Source organism: Arachis hypogaea, chromosome 8 (assembly GCF_003086295.3).
Source record: "Arachis hypogaea cultivar Tifrunner chromosome 8, arahy.Tifrunner.gnm2.J5K5, whole genome shotgun sequence".
In the NCBI taxonomy this organism is placed as follows: Eukaryota; Viridiplantae; Streptophyta; class Magnoliopsida; order Fabales; family Fabaceae; genus Arachis; species Arachis hypogaea.
The window spans coordinates 6389325-6413796 of NC_092043.1; the positions used below are offsets into that span (position 1 = coordinate 6389325).

General features: G+C 33.9%; 1 protein-coding gene and 2 long non-coding RNA genes across 12 annotated transcripts; 2 read left to right on the top strand and 1 right to left on the bottom strand.

Annotated features, from left to right (window-relative positions):
- Positions 1–2364: 2364 nt before the first annotated feature.
- Positions 2365–10012, top strand: LOC112705850 (uncharacterized). Of its 10 annotated transcripts, none has more exons than XR_011864482.1 (8): positions 2367–2713; positions 3440–3506; positions 3626–3668; positions 4285–4359; positions 4861–4980; positions 5290–5362; positions 5784–5873; positions 8658–10012. It is a non-coding gene; the product is annotated as an uncharacterized lncRNA (long non-coding RNA). The 10 variants fall into 10 exon arrangements; XR_011864480.1 differs by having other exon boundaries at positions 8673–10012; XR_011864481.1 differs by lacking the exon at positions 8658–10012 and adding an exon at positions 7831–8460.
- Positions 10013–11924: 1912 nt separating this feature from the next.
- On the bottom strand, positions 11925–13465 carry LOC140174570 (uncharacterized). The gene is made up of 2 exons (XR_011864304.1): positions 12934–13465; positions 11925–12398 (listed from the first exon to the last, which is right to left on the bottom strand). It is a non-coding gene; the product is annotated as an uncharacterized lncRNA (long non-coding RNA).
- A 1212-nt stretch (positions 13466–14677) lies between these two features.
- On the top strand, positions 14678–17804 carry LOC112705851 (protein DCL, chloroplastic). Its single transcript, XM_025756825.3, has 3 exons — positions 14678–15436; positions 16130–16244; positions 17262–17804. Exons 1-3 carry the CDS (start codon positions 15090–15092, stop codon positions 17445–17447), a joined length of 648 nt encoding a protein of 215 aa, XP_025612610.1. The 5' UTR covers positions 14678–15089; the 3' UTR covers positions 17448–17804.
- Positions 17805–24472: the final 6668 nt, after the last annotated feature.

The following is a 24472-nucleotide window of genomic DNA, read 5'->3' on the forward strand; positions in this document are numbered from 1 at the left end:
GAGCCAGGATTACATTTCAGCAATGTCAACTCATAATCTCTAACCATACCATACTGGGCAGCAGCATCTCCATACACTACGGTCCTATCATCCCCTAGAGCCCTTGTTAGTGAAGACTTGTTCAGGTCCAAGTCACACTTGCTCTTAAAGTGCTGTGCAGCTTCAGAATATTTAAGATTGGAATATTTTCTTAATTTCCTAACCAATTTGCAACCTAGCCACTTTCTGTTAGCTAGCCTATTCTTAATCTCTCTAGGACAAGTGTGATCGTCCATAATAGTCTTGATTTGCCAGCAATTACCCTCACTGTCTCGGGAAGCATCTACAAGCTAGCCACAGTCCTCTTCCTTACACACAACCCTCATTCTTACACTGTCATTCTTCTTAAACCAGATCTACCTTTTCTTCTGGATACAATACTCACGAACAGCCTCCTTGAATTCCATCTTTGAAGTAAATTTCATTCCAACCTCTAGTTTAAGCTCACCAAACCTTCCTCCTTCACTAAACACAGAAAATACCTCATCTGAATCAACTTCCTCCAACTCATCCTCAGAGTTTGGAGGAGTCTTCATTTCTTCAAAGTGCCAAGACTCTCCACCATCAGAATCATCATAACCTCCATCTTGAGCATCATAATATGGTGCCATTCCACCATCCTTAGAAATCAATCCAAAAAATAATTCATCATCTTCAAATCCTGAGTCTGCACACACAAGACCATCATCCTCAAGCATAACATCTCTCTTTTCTTTAACTTCTTTCTTATCTGTTGTAGTCCTCTTTTTAACATCACTCTTTTTTCCAACTACTCTCTTCACAATCACTTCTTCTTCCTCACTAGAGATCTCGTCACCAGCAGGCCTATATGGGTCGTCCTCTATACTGTCATAACTGTCATGACTATCTGAGGATTCCTCCTCACTAGACAAGCTCACAAACACAGCTTGGGAATCCTTTCCCTTAACATATGCTCTTCCAAAAGTTCCAGTTGCAGCTGATCTTGTTAAAGGCCTCCTTGCATGTGATGCTGCATTTTTTACTTTTTGAAGACATTTCTTTGGTAGATCAGACTTTTTGATTTTTTTAAGTTTAAATTTGGACCTAGTTAAAAGTTTTGAAGTGAACTGGACTGTTGATTTTGGTAATGGATTGGGCTTGATACTAGGAGTAGCAGTGGATTGGGCCATTATTTTTGGTGGTGGGTTGGGTTTAGTACTAGGAGCAACTGTGGGGGTATGCCATTATTTTTTTGTGGTAGGGTGGGCTTAGTAGTAGGAGCAATAGTGGGTGCTACCAGTATTTTTGGTCGTGGGGTGGGCTTAGTAGCACTGACGGATCCAGAAAATTTTAGTAATAAGGGCAAAAATAATAATATATTTACATATCTAAAATTTAAAATATATTAATTAATTTTTTAATATGTTGGATAATATTTTATTTTAATACTAGCATTTTGTTAAACATTTTATATCCATAAAAGTCATTTTTATTGATTATTTTTTATATTATAAAAAATTATACCTTAATATTTTTTTTAAAAAAATCTGTACAGAGCCTAACTTAAATGGACTAACTTCGATTTTTCAATATAATTATGTGAGGGGATAATAAAAAATTGTGTAAAATATAAAAATTAAAAAATCAAACAAATCACAATTCTTTTATAGATAGTTATAGACAATGTCTCTTTTTTTATTAAATTATCATTCAAATATTTTTTATTATTTAATTATTAAATTAAAACTCTATAATATTTATGTTAAAAATTATTTAATTTTTTACGGAATTAACTAATATATTTAGCCAACATAGGCTAATTTTTAAAAATTATTCTATTTATCTTAAAATTTACACCTAAAATTATTGATTTTTAATTCTAAATCTTAACTTATAAACCTAAATACTAAAATAGATTAATATTAACTAAATAAAAATTATTTTTTATACTTTTTTTTAATTTATATAATACAATAATCTTTATTATTGTATTAATATTTAATAGTATAATTTTTTCACACATAAATAAAAGATTTTTCAATGTGGGGGCAAATATATTATTATAATGGAGGCATTACAAATACACATATATATTTATTATTTATTTTCTTAAAATTCAATGGGGCAAGTGCCCCCACCCTTATATAGGTGGATCCGTCCCTGCTTAGTAGTAGCACTACAAAAAAACGAGTTTAAAATGGCATTAATATTACGGCGGTTTTAAAGAACCGCCTTAATAACCGGTTATTATGTCATTTTTAGTTGCTTCCATAATGAACTTTGAGTTTGGTGGCGGTTCAAGTGATTATGGCGGTTTTGAACCGCCGTTTTCACACGTATATAATATAAAAATTTACAGTAACCCTAGCTTGAAACAGATGAGGGCTCGCTTTACAATTTCCCTTCTATCCCTGATCTCCTTCATCTCTCTCCGTAGCTACCTCTTCAACCTCCACCGTCGCTTCCTCTTCAACCTCCACTGTCGCTTCCTCTTCAACCTTTCACCATCCCTTGTTCTAGGCTACATTCACCTCAGATCTCTGATCTCAGATATTAGATCTCAACCTTTCAACCTTTCATCCTCCCTTCTTTCGGATCTCAGATCTTCCGTCGACGCTGCTCATTGCCACTAGTTACTACACTCCTTCACGCCGCCGAGCTCGTTGTTGCCGCCGACGGCTCTTTCTCGCCATTGCTACTCAGCTTCTTTGAGGTTTTTCTAATGTTTTATGCTGCATGTTCACGAATCTTCACTTAACATCTCTTTTTCCTTTTGATTTTCCTTTTCTGCACTTCGCACTTCCTTTTGAGGTTATATTTGATTTAATGATGTCGTAGAGGATAATCTGGGAAGAAGAATGCTGTAAGAATAAGCAAAAACATTTAGATTTAGTTGAAGTATTCTCGCAGGGGATATTTGAATTGGGATTTATGTTGCAGACCTAAAATTATTTGTCGCCTTCCCCCAAAAATTGTTAGGTTAGTTCAATATCATAAATTAATTTGTATGTTACAAGACATTTTACTTCAAAGTTTAAATTGATGAGCTCGTTCAATTGTGTTATTGAAGACTAAATCTGCTGAAAGGTTCACAGTTGGAATCTAAAACAGGTTTAGGCTTAAATAAGTGCAACAGATCAAATTTACTTGAACATGGTTTCTTTGATTTTTAACAAAGTATTATCTCTTGTTTTTAAGATTTTGTAAAAAGAGAGGAATGATTATTGATATTTCATCTATAATATTACGTTTAATTTCTTAAGTGTTCTCAAGAAATATGTAACAATTAGCACATTAAAATTGTTGAAAACAATAAATAGTATATATCTTATTAGTTAGTAACCATGTGAAGCTTTGTGGTGCCATATTTTAGGTTTAATTTCCATGAATGCTAAATCAAGTACTATTAACATCATTATTGTAATTTTATTACTTTAAGAATGCTCCTGATGCAGCAGTGATTGCCAAATGCCAAATGCCTAAACTGTTTAATACACTAACAGCAGGTAGTTTTGATTTAAATTTGTTTTTAAACTTCTAATAATTCATCAACATGATTGCAGTCATCCTGAATTTGCTTCTTTCTATTTTAATAAACTAAATGTTAGCTGCTTTGTGTTTGCAGAAGGAAACACCACTAGGTTTGACCACACGATCTGCTCACCTAGGTAGTTATAAATGAGTAATTTCTGTAGTTGTTTAGCTCTGCTGCCCTTGTTCTGTTCAATATTTTTTGCATTAACTGAACATTTATTTTTTTATTCATTTATATCTTTTGGATAAATTCTAGAAATCAAAATATGCCCTTGCTCTGTAAATGAGTTCGAGTCATCCGTTCTTGCTAGCAATCTGAGTTGCTCTATTGAAGGCTAGTACTTATATTTTATACATGCGGTACAGCAGTAGTCATGTTAGAAATTGGAACTTAATAATTGGGACTGATCATGTCATGTTTCACTATGATCTTACTTATTGAGGTTTGTGCCTTTTGTATTGCGTATTCATGGTAGAGGAGCCAAACTTATTTTAGCAAGTGCAAGAACACCTCTAACCCTTGCACTTAGACACATTAGTGTATGCTGTAGTCCTTGTTTCATTTCAGTCTCAGGTCATCAACATTAAACATGTAGTGCAGCTCATTATTTGATTAACATATCCTTGCACTTAGATTTGATTAACATGCTGTAATTCTCTCATGATTCATTAATGATTTTTTTAATTGTTTGTTGTAATTTTAATTATTTTCAGTTGAGCAATGTATGTCTAATTTAATTTCTTGTTCAGTGTTCAACATTGAATGAAGAAAAAATATTTGAAGTTCAGGACAGCTTATCACTCTTTCCTTTAGGCTGGATACATGTAAGCTCCATTATCTTGACTGTCACTTATTCATTCTTAGCTCTGATGGGGATTGAACCATCAATGTTTTCCCCAATAATAAATAGTTAGATACAACTGAAGATAGTATAAGCTGCTCTTCTGTTCTTTTTTCTTTTTCCAACAAAATCACAACTTGCAACGTACAGTCAGCAAAGGCCACTACAAAAAAACTGGTTTAAAACAACATTGTTATTAGGGCGGTTCTTTATAAATGCCATAATTTTCTTTATTTTCGGTGGTACATGTTGTCGTAACTTTCATGTTGAATATGGCAGTTTTTGTGATTTCGGCGGTTAGAACCACCGCCGATATATTCTTTTATTAATTAAAGAAAGACCTCATTTATGCAAACCTAGCTTAGCAAGTAGAGTGCGCGAGAAGAAATGAATTGATTTGAGTATAGCAAAGCTAAATCATCTTCCTGTCATGTATTTACTTTGTCGTAACAGAGAGCTTCAATAAATCTTTTTCATGGTGCAGGTTTTGGAGAAGGATTTGGGCTATATTTAGATTCTTTATTGCTTTAGGAAGAAGTACACGGTCCTTTCTTTTGGCAAATGGTTTTGATACCCTTGATGATCCACTGGAAGATTTCATCAGGTTTAATTTCTACTGAAGTTATTCCTTTAGAATGTCAGGTTTCTTACAGTTCTATTAATCTTATTATTAGTAGCTTTGTGCTGAGCTTACTAGTAGTTTTGTTGTAGTACTTGACCAAGATAATTATTATTAATAGGTATTTTTGGTTAGTATTTACGAACATTGGATCATCAGTTCATTATAATAAACCGTATAGACTATCCCATTTCTCCTTTTTCCATCAAATTCCTGTATTTTCACCATCTTCCTATTCACCTTTGTTTTTGTATTCTATGATTATTTATACATTTGCTTATTTTATTCTTACAGGTACCTTATAGGAGGCAGCGTTTTATACTACCTTCAGCTCTCATCCATTAGTTCATTCCAATTGTATGTGGAGGTTGGTATTTAAATTCACTGCATGTGGCAGATTTGCTTATTAGTTAATTTAACTTGGCAAAAGCCCTTTAACTGCATAGGTAGTTTGTTTTAATATATCATTTTTTTTATTTATGCCTTATCTCTGCCATTTATCAGGCATTGAAAAGTGTTGAAGAAACTGTGATAATTATATAATTAGTGGGTGGCATAATTAGAAATCTAAATGAACCATGATAAGCATGTTCTGCTAGATACTCCATTTTATGATTCTTCCCCAATCAAATAATGTGAGTAGTATTATTTTGAATTAGCCAGCATTAAAATAATTATGGAAAATAAGACCCATACAATCCAATGCCTTTTTTGAAGTTTTGAACATATATATTTTTAAAGTTTAGGAATATATTAGAAGTTGCACATTCTAATAGTGATCATTACAGGTGGTAGGAAGCTCCATGCCTTTTTTGATGAGACAGGATCAATGAGAAGATGCGTGTGCATTGCAAGATCTCATACCAAACTGCAATAAGGTTTACTCTTTCATTTTTACTTTTGTTATGTGGACCAGAGATTTTTCATAAGCATAATAGAATATTTATTATCACTAAGAATTTTAACTTGAAGCAAAAATATTTTCTTCTTGATAGAAGATAATGAACAAATGTATTGTAGGTAAAAAAAAATGCGACAGGTCTATCAATCTAATTTTATTTTTTCTCTTTATATTATTTGACTAGTTATATATTGTTTCTAATGACATCTTTTCTTTGTTTATGAGTTATATAATATTTCATTTATGGATTATGATTTTTCGCTATTGTGAAATTTTAATCACAAAATTATTTATTTAACGCGATAAAAATGATGGTAAAAATTGTTTTTTTAAACGATAAAAAATGTCACTGTCAGGGTAAAACGGCGGTTCAAAAATGCCATTTTAACCAACCAAAATGTTACTGTCAGGGTTAAAATGGCGGTTCAAAAATGCCGTTTTAACCAATCAAAATACCACTCTGTTAGGGTAATAATGGCGGTTCAAACCGCCGTTTTAACATATCCAAAAACTGCCATTTAAATCCTGGAAATAACGGCGGTTTGAACCACGGTTTTAACCAACCAAAACGTCAATCTGTCAGGGTAATAATGGCGGTTCAAACCGCCATTTTAACCTATACAAGAACCGCCATTTTAACCCTGGAAATAACGGCGGTTTGAACCGCTGTTTTAACCTATTCAAAAACCGCCGTTTTAACCCAGGGAATTGTGGCAGTTTTCAGAAAACCGCCGTAATAACCAGAATGGCGCCCAGAATTCCGGCGTTTCTTGGGGGCGCCATTTTCGGTAATAACGGCGGTTATAACCGCCGTAATTACCTTAAAAAACCGCCATTTTAACCATTTTTTTTGTAGTGTAGGAGCAGCAGTGGGTGCTGCCATTCTTTTTTGTGGTGATTTGAAATTACTAACAGAAGTTACAGTAGGTTGAGTCTTATGTTTTGGTCCTGAAATATCTTTACCAGCAGGCTTAGTTGTAAAAATTGTTATTGTAGTAGGAATGGTGGTGTGTATTAGGTCTGAAATTGGAATTAGTGGTGATGTCGTAGGAATTATTTTGGAACTAGTGGTGTGAGTTGGCTTTGAGATTGGAGTTGATGGTGATGTAGTTGAAATTGTATTGGTTGTGATATTGAGGATGGGGTATGGATGTGGAATAAGATATTGTAGCACCACTAGCTCCTTGCCTTTGGATGATGTTGGTTATGCTTCCTTATTAAACACAGGTTCAGAGACTCCATGTTCATAGTACACATGGATAACTCCCTTGTTCTTTTGAGTAAGGTAACACATGAGCTCTTTGTCATGTGTCACAGCTCTAAGACCAGTTTGCAATGGCCTATTAGGGACCAGCCATCAACAGTGGGTCATATTGTCATACCCAATCTTCTTGTAGTAATCTCGGATAAAAAATACATCCAGTGTGTCTATGTCAATTTTCGGCAACTCAGAAATCTGTCCACTATTATAATTCACACTTCCATCACGCTCTATGATAAATGACCCTCCAAAAAGGATCATCCATCTGAAATTTAAAAACAAAATTTCATGATCAAACTTATCATCTTCAACCACATTAACAAATTGGAAACTTCACAACTAAAACATAAAATCATGTTTTCAACTGTAAATGCAATAAACCCTGACAGATAAGAAATAGGTTTCTACCATGACAAACCCTTATCCAGTCAATAATTTCATTAGCCTAACTACTCAGAAAGCTAGTTGCAATCAAACCCTAGCAAATATTGCGAAACACAAACATGCATACCCACACATTACACTCCAAAAATTTTTTTCTAACCACTTAAGATATTAAACTAACAACAATACCAAAAAATAGAGCACTCCTATTATCACATAATTTTTTTTTCTTTTTTTCCTTACCTCTTTCAAAGAAACTAGCCTTCAGTACAGTCTTTATCTGATGTAGATGGCGAAACCGATCCTCCAGAGCAGTCGTCTTCCAATGTAATCACTGCAGTTTTAGCCTTCACACCACCGCTATTGATGAGTATAGGGGAGAAGGAAAGACTCTGTTTGTGTTGTATTTTGAGAGGGGGGAGACAATACGTTACGTTAACGTTTGAGGGACGATTCTTCAAAGGCAATTTTGGAGTAAAACGATGTCATTTTAGGGAATTTACGTGCCACCAATAATACTACGTCGTTTTAGCGTCGCCAGGTGTCACCCAGTTGTTCAGATCAGCTTTCTAGTAACGCTAGCTGGAGGAAATGTGCCAGAAGGACGAGAATGAATCCTAGCGTGCAACTTCAGGGACAAATATGGGTAATTATTAAATTTAGGGACTACTATGAAGCACGGATGTAACTTCAGGGACCACTCTGAGGTTTAACTCTACTCCCAACCCATTCTACATATGAGTTCTTATAAGACCTCCATATTCGAATAAAAATGTTATTCAAATTAATGTATTTCATATAGTCTAACAAAAGAAAATAGTACACTACGTTTCTTTCTTGGATTTAGGATTAAAACCGAGGAATTGAGACTTTTGGTGGTTTGATTATGGAATTAAAATTTCAGTTTAAGTATATAAAATTTCAGTCCCTTTAATATCTCTAAAAGTAAAGATATAAGAAACTAAAATTTTTAGAGATAGAGATGAAAGTTTTTATAATATTTCTTTTTAAAAATATTTTTATTTATTTTTTCAAATTTTAAATTTATTTTTCAATCTTCATATTTATTTTAAGGTTATTTCTATGATAAGGATCTATCTATTTAAAGAGATACAGATATTCTCTCTGCAGAGACGTAAGTGTGACACATTTGTTGAGTCCTTGGTGTGCCGATAACGGTGCCAAATAGATCAGGGGTGCTGCAGGTGGCTATTGGAGACTGTTTGTCTGTGCTGAGATGAGAGAATTGGCTAACAGAATGGAATGGTTGATAAATTGAGTTGAGTGTATGCACTTGCTATTTTGTGAGCCTATCAATTTTGGTTATTGGGCTAATAAGAAAATTGGTTCTTGTATGGGGTAGGGTATTTGTGTTCTTTGTTTGTGGGTTTTTCTTTTGTTAAACATCGTTGGTATTAAAGGGACTAGGGACCTCAGCTAATTAAACCAGAAGTTATTGGAAGTTTTTTTGGCCATCAACTATTAGATTGGGTGGATCAGAATCTAAATCAAGAACTAGGAAAAGAAAACAACTACAACTGGAGGGACATTTTCATGACAACTTGCTAGAGGGTTTGGTTTTGGAAGAATAAGGAAGTGCACAATCAAAACTACTAGAGACCTAAAGAAGCTACCAATGAAATTATCCTACTAGTACAATAAAATAGTGAAGCTTTTAAGAAAGATGAGCACCTGATTGAACAGGAGAGAAGAACTGAGAGTTATGTATCTTGAAAACTACCTCTGGAAGGCTGGGTGGCTCTCAACACAGACGGAGCTGCAAAAGGCAATCCCGGCTTGGTATCCTGCGGAGGCGCAATTCGAGACCATCGGAAAAGGTGGTTGGGTGGTTTCTCTCGTAACATTGGCCTCTGTTCCGCTTTCAATGTTGAGCTTTGGGAAATTCATGACGGTCTTAACCCTGCATGGACTATAGGAATGAGAAAAATCATTATATATAGCAATGCCGCTGCTGTTATAGCGCTTATCAATAATCAGCGAGAACTCCATAACCATCCCAATCCTTTGGTGCGTTCAATTGTAAATTGAAAGAAGAATTGAAAAATTTGCTTCAGCCACAAACTCAGAGAAGGTAATAGAGTAGCGGACAGATTGACGAGAATCGGCGTTGAAATTGATCCTGATCTTATCTTTTGGGATGCTCCACTGCAAGAAGTGAATGACTTTGTGCGTGAAGATGGAAGAGGGGTAATGCTTTCCCATAGGCGCTAGTGTGTTTTCTTTAGTTTTTCTTTTGTTTTTTTTCCTCCTTTCTTGGGCCTATGGCCCCTCATATCATAAAAAAAAAGGAAGTAGGGACCTTTCTTTTGGATGATGGAATGACCCAGAATGGGTAAATGAATGTGTTTTCGTATATGATCATAGGTAAGTCGTTGGAGGATGAATTTCGTGTTAAAAAAAAGTGTATCTAATGATGAAATTGGTCATATGATCCGTAATATTTGAACTAATTATTTGTGTCACACAAAAAAAATAGTTATTTTTGTTAGACAAATAATAATGCTAATTGTAATATGACCTAATCATAGTAATAGTAATAGTTTTAGTAATTTAGGGGTGTTCATGGATCGGATCGTATCTGCGGTAAATATCCGTATCCGATCCAAAAATTGTAGATACGATTCGGATCGATCCGCATATTGATCTAATTAGATAGGATCCAATCCGCACACTTTAAGGATCAGATCGTGGATATCTGCTCTACATCCGCATATCCGATCTGCGGATTCGTAAATCCGCACAATAATAATTAATAAATAAATAAATAAATATATATGTGTTTGGTATTATATTTATTTGTTTGTATATTTTAGTTAGTAATTATTATTCATATATTGTATTATTTTATTTTTGATATTTAGAAAAAGTTTGATAAAAAATATTTTAGGAATAAATAAGTTTAAAAGTGTGAAAGAAATATTTTTATTGAATTTTTTACATAGAAATATGATTAAAAAGAGAAGGTTTAACTATGCGGATATATCTAATATCCGATCCGATCCGATCCGCACATTTGCGAATCGAATCGGACACTAAAAAATGCGGATATCATATCTAATCCGATCCGATCCACGTATACCCCTTATTGATAAAGATTAAAAAAAATGAATTTATGATGAAAATTGAAGATGGGTAAATTGAAAACAACAACAACAACAACAACAATAACAACAACAATAATAATAATATTTTGTCAGGTAAATTTTTATGAATCCTAAATAACTCTAATTTATTTGAATTAGAAATTAAAAAAGATTCGCTTTTTTTTAGAAATTAAATTTTGGTATACTTTTTTTTATTGTCTAAATATTTATTCAAATAGGACACCAAATTATAGAAGAGAGAGAAGTGTTAATGATTTAAGTTTGAGATAAAGGATATAATTATAGGGATAAAATTGATAATTTATTTTAAATATTAAAAAATAAATCAAATTAAATGTTCAATTTTGTTTTAAATTTTTCAAAAATTTTGGAGACAAAAATAAATATATACGCACTTTTAAAAGCTTTAAAAGGTGTTGTTATCTCTTAAGGAAAAATTAAATTATTTAAGGTCTAATACAATTAAACTAGCTTAATCCTAAACTAATATTTTATTTTTTTCTCAGAATTAATCTCAAAATATTATTTTAGTGTTTAAAAAACAGTCAAAAGAATAATTTAATATTTTTAAAATGAATTCAAATTTAATTTTTTTAATTCTTTGATTTTTTTTCAAACTAATTATGGTATATAATATAATCTTATAATTGCTGCCAAATATTTTTTTAATTATTTTTATAGTTGTTTCACAACTTAATATGTTGTGATTCTCACATAATAAACGCATGTAACTATTTTGCGACAGACTATTATTATTACTATTATTACTATTATTACTACTAATATTATCACTACTACTAATAATAATAATAGACAAAATGAAAGAAAAAATTAGTTTATTAAAAATTAAAACTCTCAGTAAAGTAGGTAAATTGATCCTTATTAAGTTAGTGCTTAATAGTTTGTTAATATATTATCTAAACTTGTACAAAATATCAAGAAGAGTGACAAAGAAGTTAATCTCTTTACAAAAACAAATTCATATAGAGTAATGAACAAGGTTCTGAAAACCGAACTGGTTATCGAATCGCTCTAGTAACTAATTCATTGGTTTATAGGTTTAACCGTTCGATTGTGGTTGAACTAAAAAACTGTTTTATAATAAAATAATAAATAAAATATAAATAATTACATTAAAATATAATTATAATTTATATAAACTTTAAAATATCATCTAAATTAAAAGTATTATATAAATTAGAATGTTATGATCTTATTCAAATACAAATTCAACAGTCAAATAACCAAAATAACCAACTAAACATAAAATGCCAACATCCAAGTTTGTCATCAATCATATTTATTCATATCCACAATTTTATCACATTCATTCGTATTCAAAATCCCTTCTTTATTCAACAGCACAAAAATTGAATGAACATCAGCAACAACATCCTCTGCTGATTTCGCATACTTCTAATATTCATAAACAGTGGCCACCACATGTTACGATTTAATAGTAGGAAGGGTACTAGTTATGCCCATTAGAATTACTTAGTCTTTTAAGAGTATAGATAAGAGATAGTTTTGGATGGACAATATGTACTGAGCAATACTGAAATGCTAGAGAAACACCTGAGGAGCATAGAGGTGGAAAGAAGTTTGAAAGGAAAAACTCTAAGATGGTTTCAATTAAGAAATGCGCTCAATCATTTGCCAATTTGGAAACATTTGAAATTGCATTCTATCATTATTACCAACCGAATATGCGTCCAAGCTTGCCAGAAATTTGCTGGAATAAAGTTGCAGAATGGGAAATTGAGTGGGAAGACATTAAAGTTAGACTAAAGCAACAATAGCAACCACCACAAATCGATCAAGAAGCAACCAAATCTCAGCTATCAATAGAACAAGACTCGCAACAGCATCAACAGAAATTCAAGAAAAAAGAGGCCGAAATCGATGCAAATTCAGATTCAACAAGCAATTTAGCAACAAATCTAACAACAGATCACAAATTCAATTTCACAAGATCAGTTCACAAATCAACAAGTCCAGAATATGAAATTGTCGAAGAAGAAGAATCATATTTCAATTTTGAATTTCAACCACAACAACAACAAGAAGAATCAAATAGAAATTGCATAAGCACGAATTCAAAATTCAAATCCAGAAATTCAATAAAAAATAACTCTAAATCCAGAAAATCAAGTAAGCTTAGAGACAATTGCAAAGAAAGTAGAATTATAAATCAAGTACGCTTTCAGAAGGATGACAGAGGCAGGAACAGAAGGATGACGCCTTCAGTTCACAGTTCAAAAAATTACCTGGAAGCTCGAAGACGCCTTCAACAGAACATGCAAGAGGGAGACAACCAAGACAAGGAGCAGTGGTGGAGCACCTTTGAACCAAGTGACCAACAGAGCTAGGGACGACGGCGGCTTGGCTGCGCGACGGAGGCTTTGACATTTCCTAGGGTGGCTGCGTGATGGAAGGAGAGGAAGCTTGCAATGGTTGCTGCGCGATGGAGAGAAAGGGAGCGAGCCCTGTCGTGACGGCGGCGGCACAAGGCGGTGGTTGAAGTGCTGAATGGAGGTGAGGGACGATGAGATTGGGAGGATGGAGTTAGGGGTAGGGCAAACTGGAGGCTGGATCTGGGATTCTGGCATATGGAGTTACCGAGAAAGATTGAAACGACAGCGTTTGGACACACATTCAAAAAACCGGCCGGGTCATGGTTCGATTCGATTGACCGATTTTCGGACGGTTTAACGGCTCAACTCCGTTTTTTAGAATTTGCGATTTTGCTGTTTGTTCAAACCGTCTTTCTTCACGGTTCACGGTTCAACTGACCATGGATTACTCTTAGTGAAATGAGATATAGTGTAAGCTCCAAAAAAATTAGGAGGATTGAGAGTTGAGGAGTGTTTTAAAAGACTGTTCTTTTATTCAAGTGGTGGTGGCGATTTTCATAAAAAGATTATCTATTATAAAAAAAATTGTATTTTTGCAATAGTTTAAATCCTAGTGTTTTATTTTTCAACAGATTTTATTTATATATGTCAGTTAAGGGGGGAGGGGGAGATAAAATGATCTAAAGATTTTCTTTTGGAGGTAGGAGATAATAGATGTATCAAATTTTGGGAAGACAATTAGTTAGCAGGTGGTGTGTTGAAAGATATTTTTTTAAGATTTCTTTTTATCTCAAATCAAACCAAATCTATTATAGAGATATGTAAATTTTAGAAACAGTTACAGTAAATATAAAATTTTGAATGAAAAGAATTATTCTAATAAAAATTAGAACTAGTTAACTAATTTCATAAAAATTTTTAGTTAGTCAAATTAACAAATAAAAGAGAATAGACTTATATAAAAATTTAATAAAATCAAGTGTTTATTCTATTAACTTTTTTGTGCAAGTAAAATTTCTCTCAAATGATATTACTAATTACAGTAATAATAATAATAAAATGATGTTGATAGCAAATAGTGGCATAATCAATTAGTACTGAAAAGATCCTATACTTGGGTAACGTAATTCACGTTATCACTATGCAATTGAAATATGATTATGGTTTAGTGGTATCGACTGGTAGGGTTTGCTTTCTTCAGGACAAAAATTTTGAAGTTCAAATTCTCAAGAAATAAAGTGAGAGAGAGAGAAAGGGCTGGGTGAACGCTAGGACCTCTCTTTTTTCTTTTTGAGAAATCCACATGACCCAGTCTGCTTTAAAATTGTTCGCTTTTGAAAAGAATACACCATCGGAATTACAAAAAAAATAGCCCAGCCCAATACTAGCCCAACCACATCAATGGGCCAAGGCACCTCCAACCTCCGTTGGCGTTGGGACGACACGGCTCGACTAAATTGAGGAAAATCGTACAAAACAGCTCCTGCTCTCTCATGCCAAATACCAGGGGCACGTGTCAATAAGTTGCGATCCACAGGTCCAATTTCTGTGTATCTACACAAATTGAGTTCATCTTATTTTAAACTAAATATAATATTAAAATATAATTTAATTCAATATATTTTATATTAAATATAATATAAAAATTTAATTTAGTCTCTCTTTCTATCTTTGTGTCTCAATTTCTAATTCTCAAACTTTCAATTTTTTAATCTTAATTTTCTTTTCAAACACAACTTTAGAATCGGAAGAAATTATATGTACGGTGGGCTGCCAAAGTTGTGAGCCCACGTATTACTGGGTCATATCCCGGTCTTTCGTATAAACAAGTGATCCAGTACATACCAATAAAAAAAATTGAGCGCAGGATGAGGGAGAGTCGTTAGTTTATCGGTTTATCCTGCTAGATTGGTCGTATAGTAGTTGCTCCTCTCACTGGGTGTGGTGGCAGAGAGAACTACGAGGATACAACTAAGAACTAACACCAACACCATGTTTGGCTTCACCAACTGAATCACAGTGTGAAGTTTGAACACGAGTTATCCACTCCATTCCTTTACTAAAAATAAATGGCTTATTCATCACTGTCATTATCCAAAACGGCACCGCGTGTTCCCCACCTCACAAACCCTATCTCCTCCCCCTTCTCCCACTTCCATTCCCCTTCCTTCTTTCTCTCTTTCCCATTCTACCCTCGCCTCTCCCCCCTCAGAGCAGCTGCAACTTCCGACGGCGACCACTTCCTCAGGAAGCCCCTCGTTCCCCAACCCAACACCAGCTATGGTTACGACCACGGCGATGATGATGATGAAGAAGAGGAGGAGGAGGAGGATAAATGCGTTGACTGGGAAGACCAGATTCTGGAGGACACCGTTCCTTTGGTTGGCTTTGTCAGGATGCTTCTCCATTCTGGACAGTATGTTCCTCTTTTCATTCTTCTTCTTTTAACATTTTCTAATTATGCCCTTTAAATTAGTTCCTAATAGTTATTATCTCTTATCTTCTCCCTGAAATATGATTTTAGAACCATGTATTGACAAATAATTAATATAGGAGACATGTTCGGAGTTGTTACTTGTCTCATGGGAGTGATGAGACATGCATGCATGGTTGAAATGTCCTCTCTTTGGTTATGTTCATTATAGCCCCAAACTGTTCTAGCTCTGTAACTTGTGTCGGTGTTGGCTTGCAGTCTGAGACTATTCTTTCTAGCTAATGCATCTTTAGTTCTCCGTTACTACCAATTTGCTTTAACAGTGTAAAAGATCTCTGACTGATACACTAGTATAAACTTCACCTCGATTTTCGAATTCTTGTAGATATTTGCTTTTGCTGAAAATGTGGTTAGGGCTGCATAAGGCTTCGCTTTACTTATGCTTAACAGCCTAAGTCATGAATGTTCGGTGAATCTCAAATTATTGTTATAGTTGTTTGGTTTGCCGTATCTGTACCTGTCTCCTTACTAGATACTACAATTCTATCTGGCTACTAATCAGTTTCTCAAAACGCATTTGATATTTGTGATGAAAATCAATTGGTAGTTATAATAATTGATTTACATATTCCCTTTCATTTATCTAGAAATCTAATTATGCCTTTCATGCCATAGATATGAAAGTGGAGATAGACTGAGTCCAGAGCATGAGAAAACCATTCTTGAGAAGCTGCTTCCCTTTCATCCAGAATATGAGAAAAAGATTGGAGTTGGAGTTGATTATATCACGGTAGCTCCTCCCTTCCCCTCGTCATCTCACAAACACACACACTGCTTGTGCATAACTTTTGTTGACAAAAAGACTATTTCCTAGAATTATCTATTGCCGAATCAAACAGTTAAAAAATATTTTATGTTCAGAAATCTATATGACCATGACATCAGTTGTTGCCTACTGCAAAGATTTTCCCTTTGTCAGTCTTAAGAGTTAATTGGCTCTGGAGGACGATCTGACCTGCTAATAATAGGATTGTCTCATTTGAAGTGCAGGGTGTGCTCTGATTAAAGTGCAACTCGTTGCTAATGATGGGGAAATCAAGAGAGTTAGTTTTTGTTAGTTCATGGAGTGTCTTCTGGCTGCTTTTATTATATGAATATCTAAGCCTCTGATTTGTTCATCAATGGTGATCCACTCCATCCCCACACTTAGCAGAATGCACCTTGCATTTTAGAGGTCCCTAATCCCTGCTAAGAGTTACCTTATTAGGTATTTCTTACGCTGCATGATTTCTAATAACTAAATCAGTATGGCATGCTGCCCAGTTTTGCAACTCATTGATTCTCTGCCCTCTGGTAAAAATAGCTTTTCTCAGTATTTTCATGATGAAGCAGTCTTTATTTTGCTCATTCTAGTAATTTGTTGGTCCAAATCAAACTAATTTGTTAGAGATTTTTATAGCATTAATCTGCATAATAAATGCATTTAGTAATGTTATACGGTACTAAAATCTTTTGCGACTAGCAAATACAGATTTTGGCCATGATGTTACTTTTTTGTGTTACTTGATTAGCTGCTGAAAGGATATGACCTGACCAGACCCCCATTTTCCCTTCTTTGGTTAAAGAAAGAAGAGTATAAATATTGGCTTCTGATCTCTAATCTTCGTACATTACATTCCAATGATAGGCTTTTTAATGATATAAGAAATTACTGAGATCACTGTCTCTTAAATCCTATCCAGTCTTAACACTTCGTTTCTTATCTTTATTCATTGGTAAAATTTTATCATTCCTTTTCCTGTGACAGATTGGATATCATCCCAATTTTGAGCGATCTAGATGTTTGTTCATAGCACGGAAAGATGGAGAGCTGGTTGACTTTTCATATTGGAAGTGCATAAAGGGTTTGATCAGAAAAAATTATCCATTATATGCAGACAGTTTCATTCTCAGACATTTCAGGAAGCGCAGCAGCCATCAGTTGCGAAGTTAGCACTGTCTTCTGTTTGTTGTACAATTTTATATCATAACTTGCTTCCTTGTTCCTCCTGAAGTCCCTATGGTTTTTCTTGTTCCCTCATTGCTGGTAGCATGCCATTTCAATGATCTGCTGGGAAGAAAACAAGTACAGGAATTCTGGAGTTCAGAAGACCGATTAGCATTTATTAGCTCCACAATATATTCCCATAATTTCTGGAACAATGACACCATTCTATTGGTGTCAATGGTCGTAGTGATTTACAAACACAAATGTATCATTGTAGATTATGTATATAGACCTTGCTAATGCAGAGAGAAGAATTCATCTCTGGAATATTTTGTTATTGGCAGTGTTGTAATTGGTTTCAAACTGGATCATGCTTCTTTTATCTGGTAAACAAACAGTTCAAAGGGAGGAGGGAGGTACTATCCTCGATTAAAATCAAACAATGAATAAATTTCGATGAGTTTTTCTGGGTCTTACATTAGTACATTATACCACGCACACACCTTAGGGGGTTTATTATACCATAAACCAGCGAGAGTTGGAACTCAAACCCCCGGTGTTTGACATTAAAAATGTAACAAACTTGTCATCAAACCTTAACTACTTGTCATCAAACCTTAACTTCTTAAACACAGCTTCTTCTTTTTTTGGTTTCTCACTGTTCTCAGACTAACAAATAATTTGCTACCAATTTGAATTTTATTTAAGAATTTGCTATTGGTTAATGGGTTGCTGAATGCACAATTCTTAATACTTGCTTAAACGGATCAGTGAATTTATCATTAGACAATTCAAATTAGTTTACTTAAACAGCTTTATTAGCTTATAATCAGGAAGTTTAATTTCTACGGACCAAAGCTGGATTAACTATTGGTTACTTTTGTTGACCAAAAAAAGAAAACTGGTATCAACCGGAAGGAAAAAGGAAAAGGATCAGTTGGAAGGAAAAAGGAAAAGGAAAAGAAAGGAAAAGAGGCCCGGGGGATATTAAAATTTGTTGCTGAGAGTTGATATTAGGGTTCGCAATTCATACCCTACCCGCGGGTACCCAACCCGGTCTAATCTGTTCGGGTAGGGTAAGGTACGGTCCAGGTATGCTTGTGGGTAGGGTAGGGTACGGGTTTAGGATGTATCCTACCATACCCTATCCGCACCTCATATATAACACATATTTTATAAAAATTAGGTATATGGTGAAGAAAGTGAGAATTGAACCTACAACCTTCCTTATGTAATAACTTATAATAAGTGAACAATTACTAAACTAGTTAGTTAATTTAATAATTTAAAGCATTAATTTTTTATTTTTTATGTTATTAATATGTATAAAATTCGAAATGATTGAATTTTATATTTACTTTGAAAAAATTTAATATTTCTGCGAGTAGGGTAGGGTAGGATAGAGTTTAGAATTTTATGGTGCGGGTAAGGTTAGGGTTGAAAGATTCTCAATGCGTGGGTAAGGTAGGGTAGAATTTTAATAAAATTTTCAACCCGCGAGTAAGGTAGGGTATAGTTTGCAGGGTTAAACCCTACCCTACCCTACCCTATCCATTGCCAGCCGTAGTTGGTATGTACTTCGAATATAATTTAGTATAGGAGTTATTATTCAGGTTAAAACTTAAAAGTGAAACAAATATTTATGTGAGAACTACTTCCATAACTTTATACATGTCAGAGTACAACCAAACTCAAAAAGGAAAAGTAAAGTATACGACTAACATAGTAGCCTCCTCCAGTGCACTCGGAGAACTAGACCTGTGGTTGGCCGCATCTATGAAATTTGGTGAAGTGAGTTTGTTAATTCAATCTGATTTTTTTCTTTTTTTTTTTTAAAATGATCGGGTATCTATTGTTGACTACAATGATTAATTTCTCATTGGTTTATAAACACTTCAAAGGGTGAGATAATTAATCCGAAAATTTAGTTTTTTTTTTTCATATCAGATTGAACATTCGATAATTGATTAAGGGAGGATGATATGATGATAAATATATTAGTTTTATAATAATTAAAAACTTTAAATTGTTTTTATATGTCTTTTGAATTCAAATAGTAAAATCAGATACTATTGAAATTAGATTAATTAAATTTTTATTTATAAAAATGGCAGGTCTGTTGATACGTATTTCAAATGTTTGTGATATGAAGAGTTCAAATATTATTTAGAAGTTATTAGTTTATATTTTTAGAATGTTTAATTAATTTGATGTATTTTAATTTTATTTATTTAGTTATTAGATTGGGTTTTGTGATGGTGTATTTATGATTTTTTTTGTTTTAATTTAATAAGAGGTTATAAATACCTCAAACTATTGTAGTTGTAGTATTGAGTGATTAGAGGTGCTAAAGTAATTTTTTTTGTTGTTTCGTAATGAAATTATGGTGTTGACAAATGATGTTAAGTGAGTTTCTCTTGTTGTATGAAAAATTTAGTAGAAGATTGAGGAGTCTCTTTAATTCAATTTTTAAACTATGATATTGACAAATAAGATTAAATAATTTTTTTATTGTATCAAAAAATTAGATATAAAATAAAATATATTTTTTTTGTATTTAAGTTTAATTTTTTTGTTTTTATTTTAATTCTGGTCTTCTTTATTTATTTTTTTAATCATTAGTTGTTGCAATAAATAATTTATAGAAAAAGTGTCAATCATCTCACAATTGATGTGCATGGCACGCTCAGTCATGTTATGTTCTGCTGCCCCCTTGGACCCTAAACAGAAATTGTTAGTATCTTTGAAAGACAACCTTTGTCCCAAAATTCATAATTACCAAAGTTCAAGTGGCAGCTGCACAATGGTCGTTATACTGAAATGATGATGCGATGACGCCGAAGGCCAACAAAATTTTGTTGGTACGGATAGGGTTCTTGTGGTGAGAGCACGTGGCGCGCACTTTTAGGGATCAATTAGCGGGGTGGATGCGCTGTGCAATGCTCACTCGGGACACGTGTGTGTTCCTCCCAGATTGTTTGCCCCAGCATCTACGTACTACCACTGTTTGTTGTAATTTCTACGTTTCGATGCCTTTTGACAGTGGCTGCCTCTCCTTGTGCTTGCGACACCTGTTGTGCCTGTGGACTCTCCTTATTATCCTTTTTGAGGTGTTGCAACATGTTTGGTGCTTAGCTTCCACCACTCAGTGCCCTCACTCAACACCTAACTTGACGCACAATATAGTATTTGGTCAAGCAGTTATTTTATTTTTCTGTTTAACTAAAAGTTCGAGTTTTAAATTTTTTTATACATATAACAATTTATTAATTAACAATAAATTTTTAAATAAATAAATCAATTTACCATATATTAATTATTCATCTGTCAAATTAAAAATTCCATAAAAAAATCTGCTACTCGAACTTAATAGGAATTAAAAATGAATTTAGTTTGGATAAACTTCATTTATAAGATCAACAATTGTAAATTATGTGAAGTTCATTTTAGGAAGGATGATATGATGATTCGTAATTTCTCAGCTTATCCTTTGATCATTCAAAATTAGAATCCATGCCATAGTTTAGTATCTCTTTATAAACCTGTAATAATTAATGCATACAAAGTCAATTTAAAAAGTATTAAGAACATAAATAAATTGCCTTTCTTTTTTGCTACAAAAGAATTTGTCTTGCTTTACTGTCGTCGGCATGAATATGTGCCTACAGTCTCACAGACACTGAAAAATTTTCCCGGCCAAGATAATAGAATAGATAAGTAGCACCTTATCGTTAAAAGATGCTGTTTTTTACCCCGATTGAATCCCTTAACATAAGTAGAACAAGAGCAATTGTCGCCACCTATGTTTCCCCTGCAGTGTTCAGACTCTCGTGTGAAGATAGAAGTCTAATAATAAATTTAGAAAGTCAAAGAAACTGTGCTTACAATGTCTTTATAAAAATGGAATGATGTCAATGTTGCAGCATGATGTGTTAGTTTTAGGGGAAACTTAATAGATTGATTGATTTTTTTTCATAAATTATATTGATGATGCTTTTATATTAAGTGATATCATATAATACATCTTAACACTAAAAAAAAAAAAACATTGACAACTATCAGATTTAGTGGTAGTAATTACAATTGAATTTAGTGTTGGATTTAACGACAGATTTGACGAGAAATTATTTATGTCAAATGTTTATTGGTGGATACTCGCTTCCGACAGTAAAGACATTTAATAAAATGCTACGTTTTAGTGATCCGTACTGTGTTATCATCAGAAATATCTGTCGGTAAATTCAACGATAATCATGTCCTAAATTAGAATCGTAAACACAATCCTTCATTTTGAATTTACTCTCTCTCTCTCTCTCTGACTCTTTCTTTAACCTTCTCATCTCTCCTCTCCGTCAGCCATTTCCGCCGCTGCTGCTGTCGTTGCTGTTGAACGTCTATACCGTCACTGCTGCAACGCCCTTGCAGCTTCTGCTTCTGCCGCCACTACACCTCCACCCCTCTTCAAGGTTTTTTGTTTGAACTCTGGCTATTTCAAATTCATTATATCAAGTTAATTAATTAGTTAGTAGAGATTAGTTAGTTTAATTTTCTGTTTTAGTGGATTTAGGTGGTTATGATAGGTTAGAACAGGTTAGATTAGACTCTGAGATTGTTGAAAAATGTTGGATTATTGAGTTGTTTACTAATTTTTGCTGCTGAAATTGTTAGAAAAATGCTTAACTGTATTAATAATGATTGAGCTGTTTGTATGTTACCTTAATAATGATTGAAAAATTAACCAGTTAAAAAAGGATTGATGGATATTTGGTTTGGATGGAACCCTTGAAGGGTGGAGAAATTCGAATGTTAGGGGAGACGCTGTCAAAATTTATATAAGATTTTAGTGAAATCGAAAAGAATTAAAATTATGTTTTTGAAATTATTTTAATTAATTGTTGGGTTGTTGCTGTATTTTTGTGCAATTGTTAATTTGAATAATTATTTTAATCTTAGTTTCTGTTTTTGATTTTGTTAAAGTTGGTGTGATGAAAAATATTTATGATATTTACAAGAGAACTATTCATTTTGGTTCTTATGAAAGAAAATTTTTCCTTTTACAATTAATGTTTTAGTGTTCTATAGACACTTGTTAGTTTGCTAAACTAACCAAAACACTTATTCATTCTAATTTATTTATTTTGAAATTAAAACACTATATATTTTTCTTTTCTTTTTTAATTTACTAAACTAAAACATTTTTAAAATTATTTGTTCTTTTTTGAGTATCTTCTTATGTTATTATTTATTGGTGTTTGTTACGTTATTAATATGTTACTAATATATTCGCTGTACAGACATGACGACAGGTAGTAGAGGTAGGTCGAATGGGTCACGTGATCATAGTAGAGGGCGGGCTTCCACCGAATCTTCCAAGGTTGCCCAATCATCGCCCTATACCCCAGTTACCTCATCGACCTCTATGACGTCACAGGTGGGTCCATCAAATCAGCAATTCATCATGGTCCCAAATCCGAACTAGGTGCCTTCTTCTGCTATGCCCCCTGCAGATGTAGCGATGACGTCAACAGAGCCTGCGGTAGGTGATTCCTCCAATGCCCCTGAGCATGATGCCGCTCCACCACCACCTGTCATCTGGCTGAGGATTTGACTCGATGACATGCAGCCGTGAGTTTAATTTTTTAATATTAAGTTTGTTTATCTTAAATTTGTTTATCTTATGTGTTTGTTAATGTGAGATTTTTTCTTTGACAGGTTTACACCAAACCCCAATACTTGCACAAAGGAAATATCTGAGGTCATTAATTCCATATACGACCACCCGTGGCCGACCTACATGTAGATTTCGGCGGATGTAAGAGAGTGTTTGTTTCAAAAGCAGGCGGTAAGAACCTAATTTCGTTTGAATTACTTAACTATATATAAACTGTATTTTATTGCGACTAACCTATCTTGGTGAATGACTTTGTGTAGCTGAAATTCATATGAGATGCAAAACCCAATGTCATGATCAGGAAGATCTATGACCACCAGATAGCCAAACGACTTCAACAGATGATAAGCGACGTTCTTCAGGGGAAAGACCACCTGGCATTGCAGATCCATCCAAACATCAAACGTAAATTGGAGGCCTATTCTAGAGAGAACGACGGGTTCAAGCGTCGCCTCTGACGAACGTCACTACCAGTGCTTCGCCTAGGTCATCGAGGTATACGAGTGGGTCGGCGACCTTCATGAAGACGAAGACCAGACTGGTAAGAATTTTGATATTGTTTAATGTTTTACTAGTTACTTGAATTAGTTTTTTACTTTCTTTTTTGATTATCAAGTTAATTAATTAGTTAATAGAGTAAATGTTAGTTTAATTTTCAATTTTAGTGAATTTAGGTGGTTTGGATAGGTTAGAATAGGTTAGATGCTGAAAAATTTTGGATGGAACCCTTTAAGGGTGGCTAGATCCAAATTTTAAGGGAGACTTTATCGAAATTTTCATAAGATTTTTAGTGAAATCGAAAAAATTAAAATTATTTTTTCGAAATTAGAATTATGATTTCCTGTATTTTGGTTCATACTTATATTTGTCTGTCGTTTTTTAATTTGTTCGTCTATTTTATTGCTTGGTTGATATATTAATTTGTAGTCTAAGTCGTTGGATCGTTAGGCGATACTGGTGGAGACCTTCAAGTATACCCATACTTTGAAGGCAAACAAGGAAAGATTTGCTGACAAGCGGTCTGTGGCTCATTATGTGAGTTTAAATTAATCCAAAGTTTCAAGTTTATTTAGTTTAAAGTCAATTATTTAACTATTATCCTAATCACAACTAACGTGTGTGATGCAGGAGGAGTACACGCAGAGGTTGGAGACCGCGACCCAGCAATCTCAGCTGCCTAGTGGGGCCGTCGAAGTTGGCTCCGAAACCTTAGTGGTGGATCCCGATAGGCTTTGGCGCGAGACCACCTCTAAATCTCACAAAAATCACCACTCGGATTGGGGTCGTTCTTCGCCAGTGGCCTCCACTCCTCTACGTTGGTGGCTTCCTCTGCCTCTGCCTCTGCCACCAGCCCTACTGA

Excerpts from the sequence above, each read along its gene's own strand:
- LOC112705851 (XM_025756825.3), top strand. The coding sequence starts at position 15,090 with ATGGCTTATTCATCACTGTCATTATCCAAAACGGCACCGCGTGTTCCC. Across the intron at positions 15,437-16,129 it reads ATGCTTCTCCATTCTGGACA|ATATGAAAGTGGAGATAGAC; the intron begins GTATGTTCCTCT and ends TTCATGCCATAG. Across the intron at positions 16,245-17,261 it reads TTGGAGTTGATTATATCACG|ATTGGATATCATCCCAATTT; the intron begins GTAGCTCCTCCC and ends TTCCTGTGACAG.